The 12,453-nt window shown below is 41.3% G+C and overlaps 1 protein-coding gene across 1 annotated transcript in view; it reads left to right on the top strand.

Moving 5' to 3' along the window:
- elp4 (elongator acetyltransferase complex subunit 4) overlaps positions 1 to 12,453 on the top strand; it is a 55,414-nt gene that overhangs the window by 3,246 nt on the left and 39,715 nt on the right. Inside the window, exons 3-6 of the mRNA XM_080488910.1 lie at positions 4,520 to 4,641; positions 5,767 to 5,901; positions 7,441 to 7,577; positions 10,379 to 10,463. Of these exons, the coding sequence (XP_080345036.1) occupies positions 4,520 to 4,641; positions 5,767 to 5,901; positions 7,441 to 7,577; positions 10,379 to 10,463 (479 nt within the window). The remainder of the gene's footprint in view (positions 1 to 4,519; positions 4,642 to 5,766; positions 5,902 to 7,440; positions 7,578 to 10,378; positions 10,464 to 12,453) is intronic.

Genomic DNA, 12,453 nt, shown 5'->3' with positions numbered 1-12,453 from the left:
CACAAGGTCAATGAACTTTAACGTTTTCGACAGTAAGAATAGTGAATTGGTGTGTTCACGAAAGCCAACATTGTGCATGATTCTTTTTGCTCTTTTCTGTAGGATAATAAGTCCTTGTTGTAAATTTACATAACTTTCCCCAAACCTCCACACTGTAAAGTTAAATATGGTAGAATCAGTGAATTATAAAGAATGTGAAGTTAAAAAGCAATTGGCAAATTAGATAATCTGCTCCAGGTTCTGTCTGATATATATATATAAAGTGCAGTGGGACCCAGGGTCTAAGTTTGGGAACCACTGTGTTACAGCATGAGATCAGTGTGACTTTTACCACTTTTACTTTGGGAATTTCCTTTCAAGATATTCTGCATGCAGCTGAAGGTACACATAGTTCCAACTCAAAAATCGCTACAGACAAAAACATCCATCCATCTTCTTTACCCCCTTTATCCTGACTAACACTGCCTGCAGCTGAATCTTATCTTGGCCAACACCGAGTTAAAGGCAAAGTTGAACTTGTGTTTTGTTTTGGGCACAGCCATCAAGAAAAATGACTTCTGCCATGAACTGCTGTTTTTAACATATGCTTGTATAGTTGTTGTCAGTACATTGGTATACATTTTATCTTACATAACATTCTTCAAGCCAGGGAAGGGCTCGATGAGCTGCCTTTTCTGGAAGCATTTAACTCCCAAGTATCGTTAAAAACTTGTTGCAAGACTCATCGAAGGAGTCAGGTGTCATGTAATATAGTACTGCAGTATAGTACTACTATACTACAGCGTATAGTCGCTTTAATTCACTTCATCTATATATTTATGTAGGACTGAAATTGAGATAAATAGCATGGCAGCACGCTACAGCAATAGTCTCTCTGTTCTCAGCCTTTTTGTGGTTAGTATGTCACTGTTGAACAGAACAGAAATACACTAATGACCCGGAGGTCTCCAGTTAGAATCCCAGGTGTTCACACTTTCACAGTGATCCTTAATTAACATTCCCGTCTGCAGATGTGTTGTAGAAGTTTTCTGAATTACATTCAAAGCAAGTAGGTTTTCTAGGGACGTAAATGTCTCCCACTGTATTATTATTATTATTATCATTCATCATAGGCTAGGCTATATGCACTGGTGGACAGTAAGGTTAAGGTAGTCATGTTTCCCCTTGAAGCTGTAATTTGTGTGTAGCCAAGGCCTATACCAACTGATGATATTGCTTTGCCCTTTAATTCATCCCCCCAATCGATGCAGGAGTCAGTGATTACACACTAATGCGTTCTTCCCTTCCATTTTGTGAATCAATGTACGGTTGGTTTCATCTGGTAATGAGAGACACAATAAAGGTGAAATGCGTGTGTGTGCGCTCTCTTGTGTTTGTCTCTGAAAGAGTGGCGTGTGTGTGTGTGTGTGTGTGGGTGTGGGTGTGTGTGTGGGTGTGGGTGTGTGTGTGTGTGTGTGTGGGTGTGGGTGTGTGAGCACACACTGCTGTCTGTGTGTTTTGTTGTGTGGGAGGGTGTATGCGTTGGTGAGGGGTGGGGTGAGTTTGGAGTGTGTGTTTGTTTGTGTTTGTTTCAGGCAGTCGTCTCCTACAGTCTGCCCCTTTAGCCGTGATGGCCCGTTTGTGAGACAGACATAAAATTATCAGACTGGTCGTTGTCTGCCTTTGAAGTGTCTTGAGCTGTCCGTCCCGATTTGTCATCCAGAGGGGGGGATCAGTCCAGTATGGCTGCTGTCTGAAGATTTCTCATCTCTCCGGCGTTTTTGTGATAGAAGAAAAAAAAAGCCTTACCAGCACTTTCGTTAAATGTGTGTGATTTCAATTTGTCAGTGTAAAAAAAACTACTTTTTACCTGCAAAGATTAGTATTAATTTTTACCCATTTGATTTACCTTAAATCTCAGTGTGGTAAAATGGGACTGAAGTGTTGCACTGTAATAAAGTCCACATTCATGACATCAAGTGACATAAAAAAACCCCCCCAAAAAACATAATTTATCTCAAACATCCCCCATCTTGTTTAGATTATTTACATATAAATTTGAATAAAAATATTTATATCTTGTTTTGTTTCATTCTTTATGATTTACGTTTATTAACCATAAAAATCTATATAAAGGATCAAAAAATTTTATATTTCCTAAGATTAGATGATTTTTTATATTTTCTCAAGTCACAGTCAACGTTTTATAAATGCTAGACATATTTATGAGTCTTAGTAATAACTGACAAAACCAGGCCCTTTTTAATAATGTTCAATGATTTTTAAATGCATAGGTACAGTAACTTGTATTATGACGCTGAGCAGCATTGACAGAATGAGTAAAAAAAACTGTGTATCTGCAATAAGGATGGGCAATCGTGGCACAAACACAAGTGTTGTGTTCCAGTCAGCTCACTTATCAAGGAACAATCTCACATGCAGGTCAACATGAAAAAGAACTACCGGTGACGACTGAAGACTTGCTTTACTTTGCATGCGATGCAAAATGCAGTAAAATGCCTTTGCAATAATAGCGAAATTGTGACTTTCAAATGTACTTTCTCAAAGCTATTAGTCACAGAACAGAGATGAGCACATGTCATCTGTTCTCTAATGACAGGTCGAGTTCAAAACTGCAGTGTTAATCTTTTGAAGGAGAATGATGTCAAACATAGTACAATTTGCCCAATGTGAACTTTGACAGAAGAAAAGCGGTCAGTAGTGAACACAGTGCGAGAATAGCAGAATTTGTTGACTCACAAATTAACTAATAGAAATGTAGCCCTTGTTTGAAGTGGTGTAGCAGTGGCAGTTTAGATTTTTAAATATTTCTTGAAAATTATCTTTCTTATTAAATGTCTATGTTCATTTGTCTTTTTAAGAAATGATATTTCATAGACCAAAGACATACAAGCGACAAACATTCTGACCTAGATATTCTGTCTCCTCCCCCTTCAGCTTTAGCAGATATGATTCAGGTCTATCCTGCTCTCGTGTTTGAAGGCAAATAAATCAAAGACCTTTCCTCCTTTATCAGACCTTAGTCAGAATAAGCAAGAAAAAACAAGAGGAAGAATAAAATCATCCCCTGACTGTCCAGAGTGACTGATCTACCTCAAAGATATGACCCCCCTCCCCAACCCCCACCCCCTGTTGCTCCTATACCCCGCCACCTCCCGCCCCCTCCTCATACCCCCTGCCTCAACCGCCTAATGACTCCTGGAGGTTCCATTTGTAAGGCTCCCATAGAAACACAACCACAATAGGCCCCATCTTGAGAGGGCCCATCTGGGAGTCTTTGTGGGGCCTGCTGAAAGCCACAAAGGCCTGCTGACCTAGAAACCCATCAATAAGAGAACAGGGAGCCCCACCGACAACAAATTGAAGAGCCAAGGAATTTCCTGGGCCATCCTAAGTCCGTAGGTGAGGAGGTAGACTGGGAACGTGGGAGGCTGAATTCTCCGGATGTTGGAGGATGACACATCAGGATGTCATTCCCAAGCTGTCATCGGCATGCCCATTACCTTAAACTGTCACCGCTGCCTTTGTCCTTGTACCCACTGTTTGTCATTGTGAAGAGGGGCCTATGAAATCTTTACAAAATGGTGAATGTGACAGGAAGCAGCAGCAGCATGCTGGGCAGAGTTATGTGCCCTGCTCAGTTGGGTTTCATGGTGATGATGATGCAGGCTTTTTCTGTAATTATTATTGTGGATTTTGGGGTGTGGAAAGTCAGGTGGCTGCTGCCTTGTGTTCACCAACAAAGGATCATTTGGTTAAAGTATGTTTTGTGAGTAGAAGTATTTGTCAGACTTTATTCAATGCTTGAGCCGCCACTGGATAAGTCTGTAATGTCATCCCTCAAAAGGGATTTGCCCTGTGAACGTAACTTATTTTGTAAAATGATGATCTGATGTGAATGGCACTGGAAACATACTAGTGAAAGAATGCCAATGCCATCAAAGTGCAATCACAAAGCAGAAAGATTCAAGTGAACCAGATGTCAGGAAGCATTTTGAAGGCATATACTATCTTATCTTATTTCTGCCTGTTCTCGTCAGTCGTCCTGACAGCCGAGGTACTTTTCCGTTCAGTGGGAGGGGTCAGGTAAATGCTTAAGGCAGGTGTCTCATGCTCACCTCCCCTGCTACTCGGGTATATGATAGGTCGAAGTGGACAGGGATACTGTTAGTACCCTAACAAGAGAGCGGGGGATGTCATCTCCACTTTGATAGACAAATCACACTGCAACAACTATTTATCTGTGCCTTGTCAGTTACCACCTCTACTGTTTCCTACAAAAGGTACCCAGAATGGGGTCCTTATATCAATTATAGTTGGCAGCTGTGATGTGGTCATGTACTGCTGTTGTGTCGGTCTGCATAGTGAACAGTGAAGGAGGCAATAAATCACGAAAGACTTAAGGTCCATAAAACCAATCTTCATTGCTAAATCTTTTTGTTACCTTTCTTAAAGAATGTGGCATCGGACAGTCGACCTCAGCTCATTGTTTGTTTGTTTTTATTTTTGTTTGTTTCAGAGGAAGATCGGTATGATACCTACTCTCGCATGATCTTAAAGTACTTCCTGGCAGAAGGAGTGGTGTGTCAGCACAAACTTTTTGTGGCATCGGCTCAAGACAACCCTGAGGACATTTTACAGGTAAGAGGAAACATGCAATTTAGTGTGTAAGATCTGAGACAGAGAAGAGTTTGCATACGGTAAAGGTGTTTTCATCTTTAAGCTACAAACAAAGCGAAGGTGGTGTTAGTATAGCTACTCAAACATCCTATGCGGTGGAAATGCACTTTTTGAGTTTTCCCCCCAAAAATTTAAAGTATTGTAGTTGTCAAAACAGAGAGGAAACTGTCTTTAGAAGTCATGTTTTGTCACATTGACTCTCATACAGTGCTGGGAGACAGCTTTCTTCAACATGTGTGAGGGTCAGAGGGGGTATCGGAGAGGTCGAGGGTGGCATGGGTGTGGCATTGTTGAAATGTTTACTGTCGCATCACTTTGTGTAGAGGGCTGCAGCCCCAGAAGCTGACTGCCACCCAGCATACAGGAGGAGGGCCTCTCTCGCACTGATTGATAGTGGGAGGGGTCATAGCCTCACCCTCTCTTTACATATCAAAGACTTATTAGGAGAAGGACTCCCAATGGGGATATATCACGTCATTTAATGTTTTCACAGCTACATTTGCAGTATGCTAATCTTCACATGCTAGGTCACACTTTATCCACAAACAAATAAATTAACTCAGGAGGGGCAGCCAATGCAATGGGGAAAAAAATGTTTGACGGGTTGTGATCACATTGTTAATTGAATAACTGTTTACATGGTTTAGATTAACAATATTCTTTTTTCTTAATGTGTCTTGAATCCACACTAAGAATTTCTATACTCTCTCATTTTGTCTGCATGATTTTATAGATTAATAAAACAGTCTGCTGTTCATGTACACATTTTACTCCCATTGTGTGTGTGTGTGTATATATATATATATATATATATATATATATATATTTTTTTTTTTTTTTTTTTAAAACACAGATACATTTATTCATAACCGGGTTATCAAGGTAAAGCTAAAAGCATGTTTTAGTTTCAATTACATTTTAGAATGATTATGAAAAGTCACCTACATGGATAAACTGGACTTTATTGTCTTGCTGCTCAGTAGCTGTATCTGCTTGGAAAATTACAGTAACACTTTTAATTACAGACATCAGGTGCAAACAGTATATTTTCATTGTCGAAATTCATTGTGTTATTTCATCATGCAGGAACTCCCGTCTCCTATCTTGGATGACGTCGCTATCCCCAAGGTGGTGGAACAGCCCAGACTGCCTTGTGAACCTCAGGAAAGTTTGGATGCCATGAAAATTGCTTGGCGCTATCAAAACCTCCCTAAAGTCCAGGTATTCAGATGGATTTCTATGTTTATCATGCCTATCATTGCAGGTATTACAGCCCTTTTCACCGATATATATTAAGATAAAAGTTACTTTGTGATTGTCTGCTGTTATGAAAAGTTCAACATGTGTCACTGTTAAAGATGGTATGAGAATGGACAGCACCGGCCCTCTGGTCTTAGTAGTTTGGCAATTGTCTCGACCACTAAATCCATCAGCTTCTAAACTCCTTTGTGGAGTGAATGAGGCCTCAGCCTCTCTTTTCAGAGTTGGACCAGATTACTCACACTTAGCTGGAAATAGGTAGGCTTTTCAGTGGTCCCCAACTCACATGTACACACACACACACACACACACACACACACACACACACACACACACACACACACACACACACACACACACACACACACACACACACACACACACACACACACACACGCCTGCACCCCTGCTTAGCCTGGGAAACAAGCGTACTTTGCAGCCTGAGCATTGACATGTCTGCTCGATCAACCCTATGACCCAGACCTGCGCCTCTGTCTTCCCCCAAATCCCTGCCTTTCCCCCTGCTAGGGTCGGCAGCCCTACACTCTTTCTTCCGCTTTGAGGAGAGGTGACCCTCCCCTTCTACTTCTCTGCAGTCTACCCCCGTCGGTCTATAATCCATATCGCTATGTGGATTAACAGCACAGTGTATCCCAGGGGATCCTCTCCTTCTTTCTCTCCTCCCTGGAAACTTCTTTATATCTGTGTCCTTTCCTCACCTCTCCCCCTTCCCCTGTAAAATCGTCTTTACAAACCACTAGTAAGCCCCACCAGAGGATTTGCATCACAAATTCGCCCCCAGAGTCAGCGCTTACTTTCCCCTTACACACACCTCTCCTGGCAGAGCCCACTGTGTCGCTCTCTCGATGAAGACATCAGATCAAAGGTGAGGCCGTCAGGGCGGGGATGGAACGCTAAGCGGGTTGCCCGGCTCACAAAGAGAAGATGAGCCTCTGACCCCCCCTGCCCTGCTGACCCCCTCGTCCCGCCAGGAGAGGGACACACCGGGGGCCCTAATCCAGATTAGAAGTAGATTAAGGGCCCCTCTAACAATGGAATCCCTGGTTTCACTGAGAGAGAAGAGCTAAAACTCTCTCTTTCAGCTGCAGGAAAACATCCGCCTTCCCCTGCGTCCCTGACACGTTCGCATTCACAGCCAGAAGTGGACATTTATGTGAAGAAATGATTAAGAGCATAGACGTAGTGGTTATTTAACTTCTCTGCAGCACGAATGTTGAGGAATGACCCATAAACAATGCAATTGCTTTGCCATAGCCTCACAAAGCACACTCATTTAACATATTACAAAGACAAATAAAGTTTTGCTGTCCTATAAACTATTAGCGGTATATTCTCATATGAAATAAGTTGAATGCTCGAACATGTGTTTTGAATAGATGAAACCATGCAGTAGTGTAAGATGCATTTTAAGACGTTCTTTTTTTAATTGACTTATTTCGAAAAATCTTTACAATAGACTTCATTTGTTGACCTTTTCAGAGTGCCCTCGCGTCGTCTTCTCGGTTCGGGCATTACTATGACGTTTCCAAGACGATGGAGCCAGAAATTCGCCAGGCAGCCAAGTGCCACCGTTTCTACCTTCCAGACCATCCCACCCAGTCATCAAACACACACAGGTAAAACGACAAGACATCATCCGCAGAATGTACGGAAACCAATGAGACACCATCTGCAGAGCACAGGCACACGAGCCCGACATCATCCACGAAACACAGTTATATAAATAAGACACAATCTGCAGAACACAGGTAAGCAAACATGGCAATGTTCACAGAATACAGCGAAACCAGAGACACAGACAAACTGACATTATTTATAGAGCACATACTGCATAAGACCAAAACTTATGCCATAAATCTGTGTCACCCAGAAGGCATTGAGCTTTTTCTTCCTTTTAGTGAAAGCAATTCATACAATTTCTTTAGAATTCTGACATTACAAGTTTATCTATCAACAACTTCTACTGTCATTTTTTGTTCATAAAAGGTCACAAAATGATTTAAAACAAAAAGACCCAAATCAACATAAAAGTAATTATATGTTTTATTTTTATCATAGGAACCTTTTTTTTTAATTGGACAAACAAGTTAAAAATGTCAAGAACAGGAAATGGTAATTTTACATGAAAAGGACTTTTTCCATGATATGATCTTCAAAATAGTTTTCAATTAAGTTTCTTTTAATTAGTTCATCAGACCGTTTATTGTTTGCGATAGAATGTTTTTATTTTGCTTATCTGCCCAAAAAAATCCTTACATCTCACATTAATTAATACATTTTTGTTTCAGTAGTTGATCCCAGCAATGACGACGACACGTAAAAAGCATTGATGTTCCAAGCTGCTCACTGTTCGACATTCACAGGAAATACCCAGCCAAAAACATTTGGATATATTTTGAATACTGAAACACTCAGTACATTTGTACGAGCATCTCCTACAAATCTGGTTCATCCTCTGTTCTAAGTAGCTTGACATTGGCCTAAGTCATTCAGCCTTCTGGAAAGGTTGTGCATGTCTATTCAAATAAGGGTCTTGTTTGCTCAGCGTCTGTTTGATTTCTCCTGCGTTGAGTGTACTTAGGGTTCAGAGGTCATGAAGGCTCTTTACTCAAAAGAGTGCTGCTGAGCACACAAGGGCACACGAAGGCACTCTCACACACACTGGGTAAATACAGCAATCTGGAGCACAGAGGATGTGGAGGAGGCTTTATAGTATCCCTCTTCCTTTATGTCTGCAAACAGACTGTTTAACAGAGCACCTTTTTACAAACACATTAAATGCCGTGGACATTCAGTTTACTTATCATTGTGCTAAACGTCTGTTCAGAACCAGTAACTAATTGGAACAATTTGAAATATTAAACTTTCTTCAATGATGCTTGGAGTTTAGTGAGGCAGCGAGTCAGAGTGACATAGTGATGTTGAGAGTCTTGAATGGGATATAGATCTTATAGAAATTGTGACAGCGGGAAACTACACCTGCACTGCACCATTGTGCCCCGAGTCCCGCCCCAGCACTGACTGAAAACACACACACACACACACACACACACACACACACACACACACACACACACACACACACACACACACACACACACACACACACACAGTATTGCACATGCACATGTACCACACAAACTCCTAAGCAGGCTACTCCCCCTTGCACGTGTCCACAGCCCCATGTTGATACCCTAGCTGTTAAATTGCTCCATTTCACTTGAAGGCATAATTGGCACAAATTGCTCTCTAGGTGATACAGATCCTGTTGTTTAAGACCAAGCATCCCCCTTCTTTCCTCCTTTCTTCACTGACTGAAAGAGAAATACTGAGATAAAGAAGCTTCCCTGTGCATGATCCTAATTAGCTGACGCACTAGCCCCTATAGCTAAGCACCTAGACATTTTTGTTACCTGAATGAAGAGTGCTCAGTAGGGGTAGCTAAGGCACAATGATGCCTCGCACAATGGCTGCCAACCAGAAGCAGGCTCCCGCTCAACTGCATGTCACACCACCCCTGCCCCCTACTTCAGCGCTGGGGAATGGGCAGAGTGGCCATGGAGGGTAGGTGTCCCTCTTTCACCAAACCAGCACTATCATTAGCCACAGCAGGGTCAGGAGGCACGACTGTTGTGCTCAATAACTGAAATAGAGTACATAGATATACTTGGCCGAATGTAATCAACACAAGTATGTATTACCGTTCTTTATGCAGGGCTATTGGCGTGTGACCAATCCATGTGTATCAGCTTTTGTAGCCTGCAGGTCAAATTGACAAGTGACATAGCAGCCCACTGTGAGTCACTACAGAGTGGTCATTACAATGGTGGGGCGTTTTTAAGTGGAGGGTCCTGTGTAAAAAGCTGGGGTTAACATTCCCATTGGCCATCATGGGGGCACATGGAGGGCTCAGCAGTTATCAACCCCTTGACTACTACTTGACGTTCCGCCGTTGCTACTGTATGGCCTTTGTCAATGGTGCACAACTTACCCCTGATTAAACACCAAAATGCTGTTCTCAGTTAATTTCAGATCTCAGCCCATTAAGTCTCTTCTTACTTATCACCGTTGTTTTGTGTATGTTTGTGCATATGTGCGTCTCATCTGTCTGTCTGTCTATCTCGGCACAATCACATCCTCAGGGAGCTGACAAAGAACCAGTCATGTTGTAATTTAATCAACCAAATAAATTAATTGGATCTCTTGATATGGATCATCTGTCTGCTTCAGTGGCTCCAGAAAAGCACAGTCAGGAGGAACATATTGCAGTCATATAGGATTAGGCTACTGTGGTGATAGACTTGGCCCACATTTATCATAATGGTCTCAATGACAGTCCAAAGTACTTTTGTTCTCAATATTTGGGTTTATTTGCTTCACTGTGTCCATTTTCTCCTCTGTCCTGTGATCTCTCCAGTCCCATGCTTGAGTCCTACTCTGCATTGCTGAAGTCTCTTGAAGAGGTCATACACAGGGAGGGCTTTGATGTAGTGGCCCCCATGGTAAGAACTGAAAGACTCCTCTTTTTTTATGTTGTTTCAATTCACTGTTTTTTTGGTGCTCATTTTAGGTTTTAAAAACGGGCCAGGGACAACAGATAAATATGAGCCCATTCAGACTAATTCTGGCTCATTTACAGTTTTGTATTGATCAGTGAGCACTGTCCCATCTCAATAAATTTAATTAAATATGAATTCACTGCTCATCGCTTCACCAGGTAAACTTGTAAAATATAATGTGATCAAATACAGTAGATCTTATATGAGTTGTGCTTCTATAAAGCTCATAACTGAGTTTTAGTTAGCAAACTCAGATGCTGATTCTTGTTGATGTTCATTTTTCAGGTTGTGATGGGTTAATGTTTATCTTATCGAAGGGTGCTTTCAGAAGTTTTACCACCTCATATTTGTTAATGTGGTGGCCAAGATAACACCTTTTAATATAACATTATATTAAACTCATACCTCTACAGATAATTTGAAAAATATGTTCATTTTCCTCAATGGCGGAATTTATAGCTCATCTTTTGTATTAGAGCACATTAGATTGTAGATGTTTCTAATAAAGTGGCAGCTGAGCACATATTGTTACGTAGTTTCCAATTGTTGTCGGGTCTTTTAAGAAAGAAGCACATTCACTAAATACATTATGTTGTCATAAATTCAAGTAATATATTTTTTTGTACATTGCCAATAACACTAATAAGACCAGTAAGACAGAAAATTGTAATATTTGAAATATTATATATTATTGCAGATATAACACAACTTAAAAAACTCTCCACAAAAATAGAAAAATAGTCCACTTCAGTAAATTTTATCAATTGAGCTCAAAAGTTAGAATGACCAAACGTGGCAGAATGTTATTTAGCTTTTTATCTTGAGAACCAAACATTCATTTAATCAAGCAAATTGAAATCTGCATAACTAGTCCCAAGTTACTTTATCGGGGGTTTTGACAGGAACATTCCTAAAACACAACAGTTATGTTTTCTCAGGAAGTAAACACATGCACTCATAATTTATTATTTTTGAATAGAAAGTCTGACCAGTTGATACTGCAGAATACCATGTGGCAAATAAGTATCTAGATTTAGTCAGCCTATCATATATTGTGATCTCCGTATATAAATCAATTTCATGTGTGATATGTATATGGAGGAGCCTTTAAAAAAAAAAAAAAAAGAGGGCTGCATCTGTGACCTCAAGCATTGCTGTCACATTCCAACCACCACTCCAGTCTGTTATGTCTCTTTCTAACCTGCGTGGGTTGGCCTCACCTGCACGTCCCAGCTGTGTGTGTCTTACCTTTGACATACATCTTTTTAATAATCGACAATCCTCTGCAGAATGCCAGAAACATCCGTGGCCCCGTCTGTCTCGTTTTGCATGCCTATTTATGTTCTCCACAGGGCCAAGTCCTGTGTGAACATAGCATACATGCTTAAAACCTGCTCAAACTTCAAACACTCTACATCCTTAATGGGATTCATTCACAAGAGCATCAAAACGTTGTTTGTGATCCCGTGCATGTGTGTGTACCTTATTCACCTACATTCAATGACCCCTCTGCTCGTCACCTGGAGCCACCTCTCCCCCCACTCCCAAGTCAGTCCCATAGAGGATTTACCTCTCTCACCCCCCACTTTCCCTCCCCAAGTGCTGTCACTCACACACCAGATTAACTGCTGACATCATTAAAGCAGTGTGGCCGCCTGACATGCTGTTGGCACAGTCCAGGAATGCAGACCAACACAGAGCGACATGGGCACTGGCACAAAAATGCCCAGTATGGATGGATCATAGTGTGCGTTGATTTGTTAATCTGCCTTTGTGGACTGTTAACATGCAGATTTAATATCTACTGTGTGATGTAAATAGCAGATTAGAGGAAGGATTAATCCCCCTCAGCATAGTTTTATGTCTTTGTGAGAGGAGTGGGACAGGGGTGGCAGCAGGACTGAGAGTCTCCATAGACACTAGCTGATTAGGG

The sequence above is a fragment of the Lipophrys pholis genome (assembly GCF_963383615.2).
Source record: "Lipophrys pholis genome assembly, chromosome: 2".
NCBI lineage: Eukaryota > Metazoa > Chordata > Actinopteri > Blenniiformes > Blenniidae > Lipophrys > Lipophrys pholis.
This window is presented reverse-complemented; position numbering and strand designations above follow the sequence as displayed.